Raw genomic sequence first — 22612 nt, 5'->3', positions numbered from 1 at the left:
AGGGAAGAGATTAGAGGCCATGGTACATGTTAGGAGACTAGGGGATGGCCAAGGGTGGGGTAGTTGGTATGTGACCTAGAGTGTGACAATGGCAATGCAAAGAAAGAGTTGGGGTGGACACTGAGTTGGAGGCCAAACGTCAGTGGCAGAGAGAGGGGTGGAGAGAGAGATTAACTCTAAACATAGTTTCCAATCTGGAAGTCTGGGAGAATCATAACAACATCAGTGAGAATAGGGAAATTGACAGGAGGGGTTACTAGAGGAGCGAGCCTTCACCATCTTGTTTTTGGAGTGCAGGTGAGACATCCATGGAGATGGAGAGCTGTAGCAAGCAGGTGAAACGCGGGTCTGAATGTCACTGAAGGGGGGTTGTTGGGGGGAGAGCCTACAGATGATAGTTACATACATGAGAAAAAAGAGAATGTGAAGGAGAATAAAAGCTTGGAGGACTCCATTATTTGGAGAATCAGTCAAGGAGACAAGAGGACTAGGGAGTCCAGGGTCTCGGAGCCCTAAGAAAGATGGCGTGTCTATCACTGTCACTGTAAGAACTGGAAAAAGGCTGCCATCTTCTATCCTGTTAGTGACGTTCAGAAAGCAGTTTTTGGTGTCCTGGCCAGGTGCCTTGGTTTGGTTGGAGCATCATCCTGTACACCAAAGGGTTGTGGGTTCAATGCCTGATAAGGGCACATACTTCAGTCGTGGATTTGGTCCCATTGGGGCTTATACGGGAGGCAACTGATCTCTCCCTCTCCCTCTCCCTCCCCCTCTCCCTCTCCCTCTCTCTCTCTCTCTCTCTCTCTCTCTCTCTCTCTCGTATCAGAAAGAAGAAAAAAGAAGGGAGTTTCTAGAGTGTTGGAGGTAGATGCAAGTTTATAGAATTAAAGAGTAAGAAGGTTTTATGTAATGATTGCTTATTTATTAACCAGTTGTCTTATTTGATAGATACTGCCTGTAAGTTCAAACTCTGCCTTTGGAAGTTTTGGGATGATTTTATTTTTACCTGTGCCATATCTTCGCTGGGATAAACGTAGGTTAAAAATAAGTATCTACAATTTTATACACTATAGTTAGAGTTAGCTGTACTATAAAGCTCTCAGTAAGCTTTTTATATTTAGAACTATTTTATTGTCTCATAAATACCTTTGAGTTTTATTGTTAGTTGATAAGAATACATAAATGTTTTCTAGAGAATTTCAATCTTTCTCTCCCTAAATCAAAACAGTAGTTGCTTTTAAAACTGCCTACGTTAATGATCAAGATTATTTTATTTGCCAGAACATTTTCATGACCAAGAATTTGAACTCTCTAATTTTTTTTATCCTCACCCGAGGACATGCTTATTGATTTTAAAAAGAGGGGAAGGGTTGGGGAGAGAGAGGGAGACAGACATCGATGTGACAAACATCAATTGTTGGCTTTTTGTACACCCCCTGACTGAGGACTGAACCTGCAACCTAGGTATGTGCCCTGACCAGGACTTGAACTCGCGACCTTTTGGTCTATGGAACAGAACTCCAACCAACTTAGCCACACCAGCCAGGGCAAGAACTTGAACTCTCTCTACCCAAGGGCCAGCAAGTTCTTATATGTTCCTGATTGATTTAAACCATCACCTCAGGAATATTTTAACTTAAGTGTGCTTATATAAAATTCTTTAATGTGTGATGTTGGAGGCAGTGGTGCAACTGGGGGTATCCTGTTGCCCAGTCTCTTCTCCAGCCCCTCTTAGGAAAATCAGGAGGCTGTGATTTAAGGGTGCATGCTGAGGTGCTTCCCAGAGCACATCTGGGGGTGCCTGGATAGGAGGACACCCCGAGTGAACTCAGCTGTCAGTCCCAGCCCAGAGTGGAGCCATACTGGGCGCCCAAGGCTCTGATTCACTACTAAGGTACCATGCCTTTGGGCCCAGCCTCTTAGCCCCCACTGCCCCCAGGACCCCCATACACACACGAATTCCTGAGACTGGGCCTCCTGGTAATCTCCTTCATATCTGAGTGGCTTTACTATCGCCCTGTCCCTTCCCAGTGAGAAAGGAGAGTGACAGATAAAGCCTCTGCTTCATCCTTTTTAGGAAACTAAGTGGTAGCAAATCTTCCTTCTTTAAAAATGACTTTTATCTTTCAAATAGCCAAAACCAGTGAGACCCTCTTTGGAGAGAAACTCATCCAAATAATATCCTTTTTAGTCAAAAGGAGCAAAGTACAAAGGCAGGAGTGATTTTTTGGTGTATATGTTTTGGTAAACAGGTGTGAAGGCAATTCGAAAGGAAAATTTTGAGTAGTGATACTTCCATTAAGCAAATGTATCACATCCAAGGTAATGCTTTGAAAGACAATACTAATGTGGATCTGTAAGTGTGATTGCTAACAATTCAGCTGCATATATTTGTTGTAATGACAACACTCATGTCCCTGCTGTTGGAATTGCCTTTCTCTTGCTTCCTTGTGTCAGATTCAATCCGTTTATCCTTCAAAGTGATTTCAAACGGTCAGTTCTCCCAGAAGCCTCTCTGATGTCTGCTTATGACCATGCCCTGCCCCAAGCTGGAAGTTTTCCTTTCCCTCCACAGAACGCCCATAACACTTCTTAAAATCTGCATTTCTTCTGTGATGCTTAGCACTTTCTATTTTATAAAGCAGTTACTTATTCGTGAACCACTGACACTGATTCAGGCACTGGGCCACATGATTGGTGACATCATGGTGAATATTGAGTGGCTCTTCAGAGCCCAGGCTGGGAAGATGACCGAGCCTGACTTCAGAGACAAATAAGAGTGTTCGCAACATGTCCTTGTAATAGAGAAGCAGGACATTTCCTCTTAGGAGAGCTCCAGAAAACCTATGAAAGAAGAGAACTTTGAGCTGAGCCTTGAAGGATATTTAAGAATTCTCCAGATGGTAAATTGAGGAGGAGCTTTCCAAACAAAGGTACAGCCTGGGCAAAGATACAAGGCCAATAGCCAAGTGCCCATGGCCTGGGAGCACAGCAGTCTCTCCTCTCTCTCCCGAGGCTGTGAGCTCACCCAGAGCAGAGTCCTCTTCCCAGTCCACACTGGAATCTGCAGCAGTGACTGGTCAGGGCCTGAAACACACACGATGTCCAAACACATTTGCTAAATTGAATGTGTTAATGTGTAATCACATTTCTTCACAGTGAAATTTTCACAGTGTTATTCCATTAACTATACATATTGTGTCCATTGTTCAAGAGTCACGTAAATCAAATTTCTTTTTTTTTTTCTATCAAATGATGGTAACTGAAATGAATGATGCATATTGTATAGGGGCATATTGGTCACCAGTGCCTCCCCTCCACCTGTCACTTGCCACCTGTATGTCCCTTATTCCCAGTTGGTATAAACTCGGGAAATGCATGTAACATTAGGTTAAACAAAAGGGTTTTCTTAGGAAGGGATGGGGGAAAGATACAGATTGTCTTCTAAAGTGAAATGAACCCTTCCTAGAATACAACACAGTGCCAAGCCCAGACCACAGTTTGTTGGTCCGGGTTGCACCACTGATGCAAGCTGAGCTAATAACAGGCCTTTTCCCAGACTTAAGCACCGATTGACCTTTCCTGTGAATTTTGGAACCGAAATTGAGACAAAAGTTACTCTGTCTTAGTGTGCCTCAGCTATAAAGCTCAACAGATAGTGATGCTTCTACTTTTTTTTTCCCTAAGTAAATAACGTAATACAGGGCCAAATGTAAATCAGCTTTGTAACAGCTATTATTTTGCCTCACCTCCACCTTTGCCATCTACCAAGTATGGGTAATTTGAGCGATACAGTAGTTTTTTTTTTATGGCCCTGAAATCTGAAAGAGGATCAAAAGCTTTAATTCAGTGGTAGTTCAGACCTAGGCCTTTCTGGCCAAATAAAGTAATGGTCCAGATGATTCAAGCCACATGTCAGGCACTCTTGGTCTTCATAGCTGTTGGCTATCTATAGTTTGTCTCTTCAATGAGTATACTCTGCTATCTTTAACTCTGGAAAATTTTCCCGTGGAAAATTTATCTTTCCTTTTATTTTATGAGAAATTTTATTTTCAAGCTGCCAATGCTAGCAGACAAGAAGAAAGACAATCTGGAAATTCCAGATTTAGTTCTGATAGTAGGAACAAAGCAAGGCAAGGCCAAACTAATCATTGAGACTACTTATCAAAAAAATTTGTGCGAAATAGCTGGATAACTTGAGCAAATTAGAATGTGTTCAATACCTTCTTCTGGGCTCTGCCCTGAGAGTTTGGTCTGCTTTTACCAAACATATGTACTTTCTGTCTAACAGAACTCACCACCTGTGGTTTTTGAAGGGCCACATTCAATATATATATTAGGAGAACAATGAAAATAATAACACTAAGTTACTGCTTTCCACAAACTACTGTAAGATTGTATGCATCATTCCCAAACTGTTTCCCACTTAAAATTATTATTCCTTCTCTGAAGGCACTTGGTTTTTGTTTTGTCTTCTTTCATCTACTGCCAGAGCTCATATCCCTCCAGGTCATCAAAGGCATGACATGAAGATGTCATAGGAAGGGGGAGCATAGGAAAAGTGAGGCCATCAAAAGTCATTGATAAAGTCATAGGATTTGGGTTCTTCCTACTTTCCCTCTTTACTTCTATCTCAGCATAAGGGTGTTTGGAATTCCCTCTGAAGGAAAGTGATCAAAATGAGCCCCACATTTCCTTCATAAGTGTGGGAGCACCATTTTATTTAGACTGCAAGTAAGTATAATTGGTAGTATCGTGTTCCATTACCATAGATGAAATAGGAAATATTCCTTACATTGACTTTTAAAAAAAATGTTAATAAGCATATGCTTAAAATGTTATGCAGCCTTTCATTGTAGCATTTTTAACAATTCTGTTTTCTTGGAAAGGTCCCCAGAAATTTTGTTTTCATTGGCAGAAGATGTCTCAAAATTATCGGAAGTGATAAAAATAAGAGAATAGAGACTAAAGTCATAAAATTCACTTTGGCTTGCACTTGAGTCGTGCAGCGTGACCATCTGTTAGTTTATGTGCAAGTTTTTTTCTTGATTATAGTTGTCTTCCAATAAAAGTGTGATGTAAATATGAATGTAAATTTGTGAGTACTTATAGAAATTGACAAATTTGGAAATGTATTGATTTCACGTAGTTCTTGATCAAAATACATCTAGCATAAAACAGAAACTAGTTTTGATGCCTAAAATATAAACAAACCCTAAATCGCAAATTTGTAAAGCATTTCTTGCTGCTATGAAAACTGTCTGATTCATGTATATACAAAGCTAGTCTTTAGTTCTGAAACTGGTGGCTCTTTCTTTTAATCTCCCTCCTGTTGTGGAATATGAGAGGGTAGTCATCCTCTTATTTTATATCAGATTACACATTTGAACTCTTTTTCTTTGGTAAAATTAATAAAACAGCATTTGAACAAAATGTTCGGTTATAAATACTAAGAATCCCTGTAGTTTTAGCATGTTAATTAATGTAAATGTATTTGTGACTAAAATGGCTTGGAGATTTTTAAACTGCTTTTAGAGCATGTAATTTGGCACTGGTAAGCTGTCACTGCTATCAGGTGATTAGTGGGCCAGAATGGCTTTGGGACAGACAGTCAAAGAGAGAATGTAACCAAGAACCAGAAGACAGCCATGTGTGCATGAGCGTGTACATGAAGGGGAACTGGGGCACTGGCCGTGAGGGAAGGATGGAGGCGGGGTAGTAAAACCCATACCATTACCACCACATGTCAGCTGTTTCAGTTTGCAGCTTTATCTATGATCTCCACAAATAGTTAAGACAGGTGGCTCAAAATGTTACTATCACTTAGCTCATTTTATAGAAGAAACATCATAACAAAAGCTCTGTTAGGAAGAATGGGATCCAAGATACTGTCACATGTTATTTTTATTTTCTTGGTCTCTGCTTCTTCAAAAATTGTAAAAACACAGGCCAAGATACAGGTTGGCTGACCTATTAGAGTTGGAGATTATTGTTATTTATATCTATATCTCTCCATGCTGAGAGCCCCTCAGTGTCTCTCAGAGGACCTCTGTTCTCTACAAAGCCTTCGATGGTGCAGCCATAGCAGCCCCTTTGGCTGTCCTGAGCCCACTCTCCTCTGTGCCCCCAGCGCCCTTGGCTCATGGGACAGTATCTTGGAACAAATAGATAACTCAAACTGCATCTGAGTTAACTTATTTATGTACTCGGCACTCCCACTGGGTTATAAGCTTCTTAACAAATAGGACATATGCCTCCTTCTTCGTCATATACCCAGGTCCTTGCAAGGTAGCCCTTGGTAAATTTGTTGAGCAAACTGACAAATGAGTTCCACTTACTCTAATTCGCTTTCAGTCCATCTTTTAGAGTTGGATTCTATTTAAACCAGATCATCTGCTACCCTTATGTAATAGAGTTGAAAAATCTTAGAATTTAAAATGTGGAAGTTGAAAATGTCCAAACAATTTAATCATCACGCAGAAAATCTAAGATGGGGACATTTCTCTTTCTAGCTGTTTTTTTTTTTTCTTCTTCTTCTATTTTTGTTTACTTAACCAGTAATGTTTCACGTTTTGCTTAATTTTGTCACAAAAACATAAAACCTCTGTCTAAAAGCACTGTATTAGTCATGCTTTGTCAAACTCAACAAAATGGATAATTAGAGTCCTTTATGTAGATTATTTAGCTCCAAAGCTATACTGTGTCCAAATTAACCAGATAACTAATGCAATGGTGTTTGTTGTTGGGGATAGAAGTGGGGTGTTAATTATATAAGTAATTGCCACCAGCAAAACAATGTGGAGATTTCACTTAAGAACTAGAAGTAGTTGGATAGCTCGGTTGGTTAGAGCGTTATTCTGATACACCAAGGTTGTGGATTTGATCCCTGGTCAAGGCACATGAAAGAATCAACCAGTGAATGTATAAGTAAATGGAACAACAAATTGATGTTTCTCTCTCTCTAAAATCAATGAATAAAAAAAATTTTTTTACAGAACTAGAAGTAGTCCCTTTCAGAATAAAATCCAAGTTCTAAAATAATGAAATTAGTAATTATTGCAAGTAACATTTAATGAAAAAGTTAATGCACATCAGTACATGAATATATTATCTATGATATAGTTACATAATTTTATATGTAGTATACATGTATCAAGCAAAGAACTGCAAGCTTTTCACATGCCACATACAATGGTTTCATTATCTTATAGTTATAGTTCATATATTTAAAACCATAGAAGGCAGCTGTTCCCAGGACAGTTGAAATTAATTTAAAGAAAGGGATTTGCAGACGTTTTAAAAAGTCTTTGTGCCCCCCCCCAAAAGTATATAATCAAACATCTGCTCTCAAAATGAATCTTAATAGAGCTTTCAAAAGCAGCATTTTAAAATTTTGCACTTTCTGTTCTTGCAACGTAAGTGAACTTTTGCCCCTGAATAAGGCCATTTAAAATAATAAAGCACTGCTTTTCTCTTTTTTAAGCCATTGCTGAAATGACTTAAATTAAAAAATTAAAAAATTTTTCAATTTTTTTTTCAGTCTGGGGCTCCAAGGTACTCGAGGCTCATTACTTCAACTTAATAAAGTAGTATTTTTAAAAGCATAAGTCGGGAGAGAGAGTGATTGCTGCTTAATTAAGGTAGCCTCTATTCAGGTTCCTCAACTTTACTTTCCAATCCATGGGATCTGTGCCAGTCACAGGATATCAAAATCCTGTAGGTCCTGAGCTTTTAGATGTATAACTCTACACCTCAGAAATAAAATTAAAGTAGTTGTCATGTTAAAACACACCATAAAATAATCTTTTATTAAGAAAAGGATTCTTTTAGAAGGACCAGAAATATTTGGATAATTTGCAAGTAAATGGCATCTTTTTTTAAATGTGTTACTTTAATTCTGCATGTGTAGATCTGACCCCATACTATCACCTCTGTTTCAAGAAATTAATGCAGTCTGCGGGCTAATTAAAAGTTATCCCTGTGACTCTCTCAGATTCCTGGAGCAAGTAGTGTTGGTTCAGAGGCTCTTCTCAGCTCTTGTCTCAGCTCCCCCAGACGATTTACCCTCTCACATCCCTGCACAGACCTGACTGGAGTGTGAGGGAGCCAGCCTGCCGTCCCCCAGCGCTCCTTTCTCCACTTAGCTCCGCTTCCCACAGGGCCTCCGCCCCGTGAGAATGAGAGGTAGTAACCCCTCCGCAGGCAACTGAGGCTGTGAGCCCTGATCACACCCACTACCCTCATTCAGTCTAGACATTACCTCCACCATGAGAGTTTCTCCCTTAAAGGAAATCACACCAAAAGCTCGTTGCTGTCCCAGAGGGGTAATTAGGTCTCCATCCCAGAACAACTTGAGCAACAGGGAACCAAGATCTGGGTTCAGGCGCCCCATAACTGGAACCAGTGGGTACTCAGAAACAATGAATAAGGCAAGAGACCAGTTTCTGGAACCAGAGCACAGATTCACAACAAACCAGCATCAAGGGTGACTTGATGCTGAGGTGCCCCTGTCAAAACCCAAGACTTCTTCCATCCCCATAGGATCAAGCCTCTTTCCAGAGTGGCTGTAGGAGCTCAGTCAGCTGCTAAGGCATTAAAGGGATAGAGCGAGATGTAATGGAGATAAAAATGAAGCTGGTTTTACACCAATTTCAAGAGGCCCAAGAGTAGCACTACATATATCTTGAGGTATCCAATACCTCTGGTTCTTTAATTTGACTAGTGACTATTTAAAAAAATAAAAGTCTGAATATGGCATAAAAGATTTCCCTGAAGAAGGCTTTTAAAAAAAAATTTTTTTTTATTGTGCTATCATTGACATATATTAGTTTCAGGTGTACAACATAATGATTCAAAATTTATATAGACTGTGAAACAATCACCATGATGTCTAATTAGTATCCACCCAACATGTAATTACAATTTTTTCTTGTGATGAGAACTTTTAAAATTTACTGTCTTAGCAACTTTCAAGTACACAATACAGTGTTATTAACTATAGTCAGCATGCTGTCCATTACATCCCTAGGATTTATTTATTTTAGACCTGGAAGTTTGTACCTTTAAACCCACTTCACCCATTTCCCTGGACCACACCTCGGGCAACCACCAATCTTGCAGAAGGCTTTAGAATCAAGCAGGTGTGTGCTTGAGCTACGTCTCTATCATTTACTGACCACTTAATGTTGAGTCAGCCTTTCTGATTTCCTGCTTTATTTTCTGTTTAAGAAGGATTTCAATACAGTCCTAGTAAAGTGGTGATGCCTGAGATCAATCTCAGCGCATAGCATAGAGTGGGTTTCCCAAACTTATCAGCACCTTGGCATCCCCTAGGGACCTTCAGAAAGTGAGATGTCTGTGTCCCACCTCCCCAGAGAGCATTTCTGCAATGTGGCCCAGGTTTTGGAATTTCTAAGAGTTCCTCAGATGATTCTAATGTTCAGACAAGTTTGGCGTAGAGCCTGTCCTGTACTGAGCATTAAATATCTGTTAAATGAATGGAAACAATTAGTGCCTGGCATATACTAGACTTCCCAGAATCTTTGGCTCCCTTCCTTCCCTGACCATCTCCCCTCTGTTTTTATTGGAATTCCTGAAGACTTAACACTGGGCTGTGATCCCAGTTGACGTGGCTGCCACTCGTGGCCAGGCACATGTGAGAATGCAGAAGGTTCTGGAATTGTGTGGTGTAATACCCTACAGGAGGAAGAGAGGAGAAAGGGGCAAAGTTGCACTGCAACAGGCAGCCCGCAGAGCTCCTGTTAAGGGAATGTCTAATGAGTTTGCTTTCAAGTACACTGTATACAGTAAAGCCCCTGAATGCTAATTATGAAGTCACCCTGGAAACCAGAACCTAGTTTTGTGTTCTCGCTGGGGCTGAAACTGGCAGGAACCAGAACACACAAAGGATAAGTCCAAGGCAGGGTTTCAGCTGGTCCTGAGTTCTCCTATTTTTTGGCTTTTATATGCAACATTTGCTGCAGTAAACCCTTTGTTTAGTGTTCTTGGGTCAGCCATCTGAATGTATCAAAGTTCCAAAAAGTCGAGTATGCGGCTGATTGGTTTCAGTGCCCTTTTATGGCTCTTGGAGAGAGGCTCCGAATTCTGAGAGGGAAGGAACTATGTAAATCATTCTAAGATTTAGAAGCCAGTATCAGCTCCCTTTCCACCAAATAAGAGGGCTGTAAAGCTGCAGTGTTACAGATGTGAGAGAGGGGTCTGTCCCCTCACTGATGACTTGAGTTATTACATGCTTATAAGTAAAAGCAATACTTTGTGGCTCTCAGTCCCTGGAACTGAGGACTCAAATATTATTTGATGCAAAAAGCTTATATTTGATGCTCTTTATGAATCAGAGTAAGTTCTCAAATTTCACCTCAGTAACATAATAGAAACATTTAATATACTTTAAAAAAATTGGTCAGTCTCAAGAACTATGTGAACTTTCTGCTTGACCTGAGAATCCTGACGGAGTCAGGCTGGTCTTCCTTAGAAACAAAAACTATCACATATTTTAACTTCAGGAGATGAGATCTCTAGACTGCTCAGTTTTTAAGATATGCATTGTGAATAGAGAAAAATCTTTTTTTAATTTATTTTTAATTATAGTTAACATACTTACAATATTATATTAGTTCCAGGAGTGCAACATATGATTAGGCATTTATATACCTTATGAAGTGGTCACCCTGTTATGCCCGTACCCACCTGGCACTATACATAATGATACAGTATTACTGACTATATTCCCTATGCAGTGCTTCACATCCCCATGACTATTTTTGTTAATTTCTGTCAAATTTTGGCAATTTGTACTAAGAGAAGAATCTTTTACTTCAGGGTAATTTTACACTTTACAGAGATTATATAAGAACTTCGAAAATTGTGTTGTTGTCGTTTTTTTAACTAAAACCTGCCATAGATTAAAAACCTGATACTGACTCTTTGTAATAGTGAGTTGTTCAGGAAAATAAGGATATGCTGTCTTTGTAAATATTTATCGCTGTATAATGTTTTACATATTGCATTTGGTATTGAAACTAATTAGAATACAGTGTTCTACTTAAGGATTTAAAAGTAAAATGGTATATAAGACAACTTTATTGTACATGTGTGTTTCTCTCCTACCAGTTTTAAGCTCTGTACCAATGGCCTCTATGGGGTCCTCTCAAAATGTTAAAACAAATCCGTCTATTGCCATTTCAATTTGTTAGAACTTCATATTAAAAACAAAGGTTGCATTTCAGATAGCAAAGAAAATAAGAATAAGCATAGATATTGTTCTGTAGATACTCAGTTTTCAGTTGGTTCACTAACAATCAGCGTTAGAGGAACCAAATCATGAAATAGGCGTTGGACCCTGCATCCAGGCCACACATGGCCCTTGCCTGGGGGTCATGCGTGCTTGGAAAAAAGTTCCAGATAAAGAATTTCAATATTACTTTCTTTTCTAGCTCAGAAAGGTTTAAAAAAAAAAAAAAAACTCTAATAATCACTGAATAATTTTCAACTCCCTCTCTTCGGTGTTCCAAAAAAGTGAATCCTTTTATCAGTTGGACCACTTTTTTCTTATGATTCTCAATTGGCCATGACTCAGTTTCATTCATATCCCTAGCTTTGGATATGAATTTGTACATACGGCTTTGTTTGCCTCTGAGTTAGCAGCATGAATCCTGGAAATGGAGTTTCTACTGACAAGTCTATACAGCTGAGTCATGCTCCATGTTCTCAAGGCGAATCCTCTCCCTGTCCCCGTTGTCCCGAACAGCCCCGTGATGTACAAGTGTACCTCCTGGGTGCCCTTTGTGAGTCTTGCAACCCAGGCTCTCATTGGCAGTTCCTCACTGGCAGCACTGGTTGTAAGTGATGTTAGCAAAATGCCAGCACTCGGCAGGCACATCCATCTCAATGCCGTGCTTTCCGTCTCCCCTCTCCCCACAGGGTCCAGTGGCATCAGTTGCATCGGCCTTCTCTCCCGGGCCTGGCCTTCCTCCACCCCCTCCTCCTCCACCTCCTCCAGGCCCACCTCCACTTTTTGAGAATGAAGACAGAAAAGAAGAGCCCTCTCCTTCACGCTCAGCTTTATTTGCACAACTTAACCAAGGGGAGGCAATTACGAAAGGTGAGAAAAACCAGACCCTGAAGCTGTTTCCCTGGGGCTCTGGGCACACAGATGTGGCCCCCCCAGGAGCCCGCGATGATGGATGCATCATTCCATCAGGGTCCCAACATGCAGGGAGCTGCTGCTGGGAAGGCAGGGCCTGCAAACCTTCATCTCAATGTAGATGGGTTCAGTGGGTTGTTGCACGGACCAGAAAGAACTCAAGAGACTGGGTTCTCTTGACCGCCGCATGCTGCCTCACCATTTCAGCCCCTGATGTGCAGCACCATCTACAACCAAGGCATCAAGATCAAGTGAGATAAAAATGATAAACGATGGCACCTGTGTCCCCAAGCAGTCTATAGAGTTGTCAAGGAGTTATATCATTGAACTACTTTTGTCCTCACAGTGAACAGTTAATTTTTTAAAAATCATACAGCATTTAATAAAGTCATGTTGCCAAAAACTTAATGCAAATGTATTTTTGCTTTGCATGGGTAACAGAAATTATGGTATAAGTGTCCCTATGAACTGGGCTGGGAGTTAAGAACCAAAAATTTAAATTTTTCTCTGGCTCCAATTAGCTGCACTGCCTCCTCAGCTGAAAAGTAAGAGAATGGATCTGTAACCCCAAATTGACTCTGTACTCTGACCTATTCTTAAAGGAACGGCCTAAACTTTTGGCTATGTCTGGGGAATGCTTTAGCCATGGAAGAAGTAAATCAAGTGATAATCCCTTTTGGCATGATGGTTTGCTTCTCGGAGAATTTTTATCTATCCTCTTATCTCTTTAAAGAAGAGGTTCCTCTGCCCTGGCCAGGTGGCTCAGTTGATTAGAGCATTGTCCCATACATGAAAAGGTTGCGGGTTTGATCTCTGGCCAGGGAGCGTACGGGAGGCAACTGATCAATGCTTCTCCCTCACACTGATGTTTCTCCCTCTCTCTCCCTCTCTCCCTCACTCTCTCCCTTTCCCCTCCCTCCTGCTTCCTCTCTCTCTCAAATCAAGAAACATATCCTTTGGCAAGGATTAAAAAAGAATGAAAAAAAGAAGTGACTCCTCAAATTGAAAAATGCTTACAGTGTTTCCGTCTCAAATTCTGCATTTTAACGTTGAGAAAGCACTAGAAGGCTATGAAAATAGCATTAACCAAAATTCTTGTACTGTTTACATCATGTTGATCTAAGAAGTTACGGACATTTCCCTTTGCATAAAACGGAGATCAACATGTCTGTGTTTACCTTCGCAGGGCTCCGGCATGTCTCAGATGCCCAGAAGACATACAAGAATCCCAGCCTGCGAGCTCAAGGAGGACAAAATCCATCTCCCACCAAAAGCCACACTGCAGGCCCCAAGGCTCCCCAATCACAGCCTCTTCAGAAACATGCTCCTGTATTTGAGTTGGAAGGAAAGAAATGGAGAGTTGTGAGTGAAGCCCGTTAGGCTTCTTCCTGACACACTCTGATGATAGGACTAAGGGCAAAACCACATCCCAGGCTCTTAAGGGTTTCCGAGTGAAAATGACGGAGGCAAAGGCTGGCAAACATACAAACCAGAGCCTTTCTGAATGCTTCCAAAAACATTTTTAATTTTTCATTATTTTCCATTTATTATTCTCTTCAACGTTTAAAATTATTTTTTAATTGTGGTAAGGTACACATAACACAAAATTTACCACACTTTGCCTTAGCTGGTGTGGCTCGGTGGATCGAGCGCCGGCCTGTGAACTAAAAGGTCACCGGTTGAATTCCCAGTCAGAGCACATGCCTGGGTTGCAGGCCAGGTCCCCAGTTAGTGGTGTGTGAGAGGCAACCAATCTATGTATCTCACACATTGATGTTTGTCCCCCTTTCTTTCTCCCTCCCTTCCTCTCTCTCTAAAAATAAATAAATATTATTTTAAAAAAAAATTTACCACCTTAACAGTTCAGTGGCATTAAGTACATTCACACTTCGGGCCACCATCACCACCATCCATCCATGGAACTGTTTCCATCTTTAAAACTGAAACTCTGTACCCCTTAAACACTAACTCCCCATGCCCCCTTACCTGAGCCCCTGGCAACTACCATTCTACTTTCTGTCTCTGTGAGTTTGATCACTATTTGCATAAACTTTTAATCTGCCCCCATTCTGATCAGCTGTAGGATGTTTCATTCTATCCCACTGATGGGGATGCTGATATAGCCTGTGCTTCACCCACCACCTCCCCCCTGTGTGAGCAGGACAGGGACACTTTGACTGAAGCTGGTGCCCCCTGCTGACCCCAGGGGCTTCCCTAAAGATTGAGGACCAAAGTCCCCAGAAAGGTTGCCATGGTCTGGAAACACACTGGGACTTAGACCACTGTAGTGACCCTTACTAGTCTAGTTGCCCAACTCCTGCTGACACAGCAGATTTGCTGCAGCGTCATTAAGTCCAGATTCAGCATCCAGACTCAAAATAAAGCTCTTCCATCCCTGCTCCAGCCCAGCCCCCTAGCCAGGGTGCCTGATACCTGACTATTTGCAAATTAACACCAGCCCCTCTTCCCAGCAGCAGTTCTATCTGTTCCCAACACAATGACAAAGTAAGTCGTGTGGTTTAGTCTGTAAGAAAATGGTTCTAAAAGAAAGAACATATTAAAAAGCTACAATTAATGAATGCTGAACTCCATAGTATGCAATGGATTCAATTTATCTATACACCCTTATATTTAATATCTGCATATGTTTTAATTTTAGGAGTACCAAGAAGACAGGAATGACCTTGTGATTTCAGAGACCGAACTAAAACAAGTGGCTTACATTTTCAAATGCAACAAGTCTACCCTACAGTTGAAAGGGAAAATAAATTCCATTACAATTGGTAAGGCAGAACTATAGCATTATAGTTACCATGGTAAGTTGCTTGTATAAATATGCTGTGTATATGCAGTGGAGTATTTTTATTTTCCTAGACAACTGTAAGAAGTTTGGTCTGGTGTTTGACAATGTAGTGGGCATTGTGGAAGTGATCAACTCTAAGGACATTCAAATGCAGGTAAGTGACCTTTTTAATCACGTAGTTTTGCACAGATCATCCACTCTGCCTACAAGGGACTCTTTGTGTCCACCTAGAAAATGGTTATAAAAGAAAGAACGTATTTCAGACCATGGCAACCTTCCCTTTCTCTCTAGACGCAGCTCTATCACCTTCTCTCGGAAGCCCTCTCTTACTCCTCAGGCCGTGGTAATTCATCTTTTTCAATCACATAGAACACATCCTGTTTTGCACTCCAAATACTGGTTTGCCATCTCTATTTCAAGAACAGCTCATTAATCTTTACAACCTCAGACCTCCACGTACTAGGTGTTCAATAAATATTTGATGAGTGAGAGATGTAATGAATCAACTAATGAATGAACAGAAATACTAAGAAATTATCCTAACATAATAGCGCCATCCCAAAAAGAATTTTTTCCCCTCAGTAAAAGTTGGTTCTGAGTAAGGAGGGGAAAAAATTTTTCTGAAGAGTCAATGAGATCAAATAAACAACCTGGAAAGTAGAAATTTGCCAAACAGGAGAAAATCTGCATCCCTTTGATAATTTTGATTTAGCCAAATGGGATTTTATAATGTGCAAAAGCTAAAGGATTTCTTCCCTTTGGCCAATTATAACATCTTTCTTTGATTACACTCTTATCATATGGTTAATCACTCATTATTTGATGTTTCCTAATAATGTTTGTTAAAACTGTACTCTAGTTTTATAGATAGATATTTCTCTTGTTTTACTGGGCTTTTCACCACTACACTGTAAAAAAATGACTAAATTTATTGAGGTAATATTGGTTAGTAACATTCTGTAAGTTTCAGATGTACAACTTTATAACATCTGTGTACTCCATTATGTGCTCACCACCCAAAATCTAGTCTTCTGTCACCAGGTATGTGACTCCCTTTACCCTCTTTGTCCTCCCCCACCCCCTCTTCCCCTCTGGTGACCACCATATTGTTGTCTGTATCTATGAGTTTGTTTCTTTGTTTTATTTGTTCATTTGTTGTTTTGGGGTCAATAAACACAAACTAAAGAAAGGGACAGACTAACCACATTAAAGTTAAAATTATGTATTCAACAGAAGACATCATATATAAAGCTGAAAGACAGCCGTGGATTTAAAAATGACATTTGTAATACAGATAATCAAAGAGGATTTGTAACCAGAATTTATAAATAACTTAACACAAATCAATAAGAGAAAAACAATAACCCAATAGAAAAATGGGCAGAGAATATTAAGGCAATTCTGAGAAGAAAAAAGAAAAAACAGAAGTATTTTATAAATATATGAAAATGTACATGACCTAATAGAAACAGGAATGCAAATTAATACTACAATTAAAGATATCTATTCACAATCAAAATTTTGCATTCAGGCTGTCCTTACTTTATAAAGGGCATATTAGCTGAAACTCATGTATATCATAGCTAGGCAGCTTAAGGACTGCCCGTATATTAAGAAGTCTGATGGGATAAGGGTTGTTAAGGAAATGGTACAATGGGACCCCTGCTATACAAGTGTCAGGAGAGTACATCTATTGCATTCACTGTACAGAGTACATTGGCACCATGTAATAAAGTTAAAGACATTCACAGCCTGTGACCGAGCAATTTCTCTCTTAGGTATGTATGTGCACTAAAGAAGCTCTAGTACATACGTCCATGAGATGTGTAAAATTACTTATTGCAGTATCATTCATAATAGCAATAAAAACAAAAACAATTTAAATGTCTACCAACTGGGAAGTGAACAAATAAATCCCACTAATAGAATACTGTACAGTAGTTAAAATGTATGAAGTACAGTTACATGTAAAAACAGGTAACTCAAAGCAACATTGCACAATAAAGACACATTACAGAATGGCAGGCACTGTACAATGTGTCCCTCTACACAAAGATTGAAAACAGGCAAAACAATACGCACATGTTAAGTATGTTTATGAAGGCCCAAGGTCACTTTACCCAAGGGACAGACCTGGTATGAATGATAAACACAAAATTCAGAAGAGTAGTTACATCTGGGGAGGAAATAAGGGAGGTGAATGAGGTGGTGGATCATACAGAAGGGGCCTCAACGATACTATAAGATTATAATCCTCAAAAAAGGCAAATAAGCCAAATGTTCAACTCTGATAAAGCTGTTTGACAGACATATCTGTATTTACATACTTTATAATATTCTTTCTATGTTTCTTTGTTTGAAATATATCGTAATTTCTTAGGATAAGGTCAGGGTTTCTAAAAATATTAACCATGGTTATGTGTCCAAGAGGGAGAGAAATTTGGCTGTGTAGTTCAGAAACGAGAGAGAGAGACATTTTACTGAATACTTTCTGAACTTTTGGATGTTCAAACCAAGTGAGTGTTATTATCTATTCAAAACATTTAGTACATTCTTTTAAAAGGGCCTGGACACAATAGAGCCAGAAAGCAGATTAGTGTTGCCTGAGGGGGAGGACAGGGATTGACTATAAATGGGCATTAGGGTTATTTTGAGGATGATGGAAATAGCCTCAAACTTCATTGAATGGGATGGTTGCACTACTTGGTAAATTTACTAAATATAATTAAATCGTATGCTTAAACTAGGTGAATTTTATGTTTGCAGATTTTACCTTAGTACTGCTGTTAAAAAGACTGAAATTGGGAAAAAAGGGCACAGACAAAAGTTTATATGATTTGATCCAGTAATTCTGTTTTTGGCAAACTATCCTGGAAAAGAGTACAAATTATGAAAGAGAGAACAGTCTAGGAGATTCCATGGAATTTTGGGAATTTTTATGGAGAAATAAATGTTTGAAAAACAAAACTAATACTGAAACACAATTTAAATGCTACAGCATTGGCCTGGGCAAGGTCACTCGTCCCCTGTCACTCAGCAGAGGAGCTACTTTTGGCCCAGTTCTGCTGATAAGCAACGACTGCCAGGGGAAAAAGGTGTGTATATAACGTACTCTAATGCAATATTGATCAGAATGCTGTGGAAATGACAATTCTTACTATATCAGGGCTATTTTTTAAATTCTGCTAATTGCCTTTTCAGAATTTCAGATACATAGGGCATTTCAGCATTTTTCACATAACATAGATCTATGTAAATACAATGCATTAACGTAGTGTGCTTGCCTCATGTGGCCCCACTCTGTCTCGTAAACCATCTATGACTCACTGACAACTTGCTTTTCTTCTTTCCTTCCTGCTAGTAGTACAGTCATGGTCAGTATGCACATACTCTTCATCATTATAAAACAAACTAATCTGGATCACCAGAAATGTTACTGCTGACACATTCTCGAAATACAGATATATGTATTATTATTTTATTTTATTTATGGCAAAGTCCTGTGCTTACCTGACCTTGAACTACCTCTGCCTATTTTTTTTTTTTTGTACTGGGGCTCACTTCCAACTCGGTGTCCACTTTCTATGGAGAGGGGAGAAAACAGAGAAGTGTGGTGACCTGGCTAGACTCCCCCTAAGGAATTCTTTACATCACCTGCACCATCAACAGGAGTTGCTCCTTTGCTTTGCAATCCAGCCTTTTCTTCAGGGTGAAAGAGGAGATGTCTTTATCGCTTCAATTACCATTATAAGGAAGAAAATTATAGAGTTGTAATATGGTCATTGGGGGAACGAACAGTCTACTTCTATGGAGATTTGGGGGGAGGTCTGAAAACTGACTGTTGAAAGAGAAATTTAAAACTGATCGAAATTTTTATAGCACTTAGATTTTTAAGACAATACAAAGAATTGCCTCGTCTTGTGTATGGTCCCTTTTGCCTATACAATGAGTGGCTTGAACTAGGTCTCCAGTTTTCGTTCCTGAAATTAATACATTGCAAAATAACTAGACATTCATTATTTCATTTAAGCTTCACACTTAGCCAGTGAGATTTTTATCTAGCGAAGGACTTATGTGAAAAGAATTGTAGTGTTTCCTATTTATTCCTATTTAGGTTCAGGAAAGATCTCAATTACAGAATAATTTCTTTGCTCTTAAATGACAATATTAGCACTTGTTTTAATCCAACTTTTATAGAGATTTGTCAAAACTAAAATTTTAAGCACATAAAGGGAAATGCATCTTGTTTCTTTTATCATGAAATCAAATATATGTTTCAAAGCCACTAACAGGGTTGTAAGACTTTTTCTCAACCTTAGCTTACTGTTTTCAAATTATCCCTTTATTTTGTCTCAGGAAAGAGACCCTGAGGTTTGAGAATCCCCTTGTGAGGTCCTTTCATTCTGTCCCCAAATGACACCTACCAATTCAGCTTAGAGACTGGGATTTTAACCAGCCTCCTGCTCTGACCCAACAATTCCTAAAGCCTGGTTAGACCCATGAATCATACTTATTTAAGAATATTGTAATTCCTATTTCTTTGCTTTGGTCCCAGATTATTTTTTTTCTATTTCAGGTCATGGGAAAAGTGCCAACGATTTCCATTAATAAGACAGAAGGCTGCCACGTATACCTCAGTGAAGATGCGTTGGACTGCGAGATAGTGAGCGCCAAGTCATCTGAAATGAACATACTTATCCCTCAGGATGGCGATTATGTAAGTGCCTTTTAAAGGACTGTGAAGAATTTTTCTTGAGCCTTAATTATTAACATTCTTTGAGATTGACTAATTAGCTACTGACTTATGAGCTTCATTTGTAGAATCATTTATAGGCAGGAGAGGCATTCAGAGTCATGTTTCATATCTTTTCCCCGTGTAGTTTCCTTGACTGTACTCATGTCTGGAGCCCTGGCTGGTTTAGCTCAGTGGATTGAGCGTCGGCCTGCGAGCTAAGTGTCGCTGGTTCGATCTTCCAGTCAGGGCACATCAGAGAAGGAAAACTCTGACTCCAAAAAACCTCCGCTGCCTTGCGGCATACCTCTTCAGGGGAAAGGCTAAGGGAGTAAACCCCGACAGAAAATCCGGAGCCGGAGTCCCTAAGGCGGTTTGATGTTGTAGTCAACACCGGCAACTCCTGCGGCGCACCTGAACCCAAGCTGTATCGACTCCGTCTTTCCCTTGGACCCTTCAGCTGCGAAGAGAGGGGGGGTCTGCTGCATGGGCAACAGCAGACCTTCCATATTACCCTGCCCAGGCTCTGTAGCTTCAGCGTCATCGCACGGGAGGAGACAGATACCATGTCACTCCCGAGTCGGACTGCACAGCCATTCTCGGCGGTGCAGATGGACTCTTAAGAAGCTACACCATCGTCTCTCGAGACGGACGGCTGCCGACGACTCATGTCTGGATTTGTGACTCTCTAGGCAGTTGACTAATAATCACTGAAGGGGCTAGCCTTTATCACATAGTATATCATACATCTGAGTTCATATTAGTTAGGACAGAATATTGTCCTTGGCTATGGTGTAGGCAAACAGAAAACAAGGAGAAATGCTTTGGGGGGAAAATGGAGGGAGTGATAATAATAAGTAGACCAGTTTATGTAGGTATTCTTACATTGGAGCTTCTCAATCCAGCATGAGACTCTGCTGAGAAGCTTCACAAACATGCCTGCTCCCAAAGTCTGCATCTGGAGGTGAGATTCAGGAAACTTGCAGGGGGATCTGGAACTCTGTATTTTAAGGACCTAGAATCCACCCAGCGACCTTTCAGAGAATCACCAGCCCAGGCGATTTTGCCACCATTTATTTTCTTTGCCTCCTCTGCCCAACAAAGCAGCTTCTAACAGAAGCATGCAGATGTCCTCACTCATTGAAAAGGAAGTATAGCCGTGGCTGGTGTGGCTCAGTGGATTGAGTGCCAGCCTGTGAATCATAGGGTCACCAGTTCGATTCCCAGTCAGGACACAGGCCTGAGTCGTGGGCCAGGTCCCCAGTTGGGGGTGCGCAAGAGGCAACCACACATTGATGTTTCTCTCCTTCTCTTTCTCCCTCCCTTTTCCTCTCTCTAAAAATAAAATAAATAAAATATTAAAAAAAAAAAAAAAGGAATGGAAGTATAAATAAATGCATGGGTGGACCTGCCAGTTGTTACTGTAGGGAAACAAGCTACTGCTTTCTACTGCTTATCACTTCTGAGATCATTCCCTCCTTTGATTCTAACTATGCAAGAGGCCAGTGAACCAGGAAGCACAGGAGAAAACATGACTTGGCAGGCATACATTTGGAAGCAGAGGCCCCCATCAGCCAGTGGGTCAGGGTCAATCACTGTCAGCACTTGGGATAATCTCCTTAGGCAGACAACGTGACTACTTTCATGTTCTCCTTTCCTTGCAAGACATTGGTCCTGTCCAGATGGAGACATTTGGCCCATAGTTTATATAAATTCTGCTCTGCATGATTCGAACCCCAACTCACCTACTTAACTCTGCGTGCCATTACCAGACAGGCTACCGAGGCAAGAAGAGTGATTATTTGCAATACAGCCACAACATGATTATGGGACCAATAAAACATGTTAGTATTCTTTACATATTAATCCTGTAAAACCAAAGTAGAAATACATGTTATGGGCTCTTTGAACCCAGGGATGTTTTCTAGGCCTGGACATTTTAGGCAGGACCAAATGCCTGTTAGTCTCCACTTTCCCCATCTCTCAGTAAGTCCTCCAGTGCTACCCAGATACATCCTACATGTTGCAGCCTACAATTTATCATTTAAGTCTAAAAAACAAAACCCTGCCAGCATTGGGCCATATTTCACAACTAGGTATATGGCCAGCATCACCCTGAACTGGAGAAGAGTCTCCACTCCCATTCTCCACCTAAAACAAGCTACTGAGGTGCTAAAGCCACTACAGAACCGGTCCAGAGAAGTGAGCCAAAAATTAGGGCGGGTTTTGGCCTTTGCAGCTATTGAAGCAGAAGGCTCAGCTGCATGGGAACTGGATTGGCTAAGAAAAGCATTGGGGTTTGGATGAGCACTCAGAGCTAATTAATCCATAATCCCTGGGCATGGGACCCAGACATCTGCATTTGTTAAATCTGCCTTGGTGATTCTAGTATGGAGCCAAGAGTAAGATCCGCTGATCTAAATGATGAGGATAGGTCCAGACCTGAGCATGAAAATGTAGTCTCCCCTCTGTACATAAATTATCTTGTGCCATCTGTCCTAGGCCCTCTTTGTGCTTTTTCCAGTGAAAGGTAATAGAGAGCAATATGGAAGTCCTGCTGTAGACATTGTAATCTGGGAATGGAGGGTAGGGATGATTCATCCCAAAAGAAATCAGTCCCCCAGAGAAGATGTGTCTCCATATTACTATCACTTTATGCCCCACACCCCCAAAATTTCAAACAGCTGTAGAGAAGTTACTATCTTCTCTACACTCTGGTGCCTTCACTCCAGAGTATTCTCTACCTGGCCTTGTTTACTCATTAAGAAGAGCCCCAGAAGGGATATTAGCTACACACACACACACAAGGTTATTAAGATTGTGGCTTCTTTCCTTCATTGTAAGACTCTGCATTGCAGATTTCATTCAGGGAAAATTCATCACTCATGATAGAAAGGGCTATTCCTTTAAAATAAAT

At 40.4% G+C, this 22612-nt stretch overlaps 1 protein-coding gene across 2 annotated transcripts in view; it reads left to right on the top strand.

Annotated features, from left to right (window-relative positions):
* The window catches only part of CAP2 (cyclase associated actin cytoskeleton regulatory protein 2), a 147075-nt gene that overhangs the window by 122155 nt on the left and 2308 nt on the right, over window positions 1–22612 (top strand). For both annotated transcript variants that reach the window (XM_090269785.1, XM_090269784.1), the window contains exons 8-12: window positions 11938–12118; window positions 13347–13522; window positions 14820–14943; window positions 15035–15117; window positions 19540–19680. In XM_090269785.1, the coding sequence (XP_090125911.1) occupies window positions 11938–12118; window positions 13347–13522; window positions 14820–14943; window positions 15035–15117; window positions 19540–19680 (705 nt within the window). The remainder of the gene's footprint in view (window positions 1–11937; window positions 12119–13346; window positions 13523–14819; window positions 14944–15034; window positions 15118–19539; window positions 19681–22612) is intronic.

This window comes from Furipterus horrens, unplaced genomic scaffold (assembly GCF_987537825.1).
Source record: "Furipterus horrens unplaced genomic scaffold, mFurHor1.1.pri manual_scaffold_3, whole genome shotgun sequence".
Classification (NCBI taxonomy): domain Eukaryota; kingdom Metazoa; phylum Chordata; class Mammalia; order Chiroptera; family Furipteridae; genus Furipterus; species Furipterus horrens.
The sequence above is the reverse complement of the archived record's forward strand: the minus strand, read 5'-3'. Positions and strand labels throughout refer to the sequence as shown.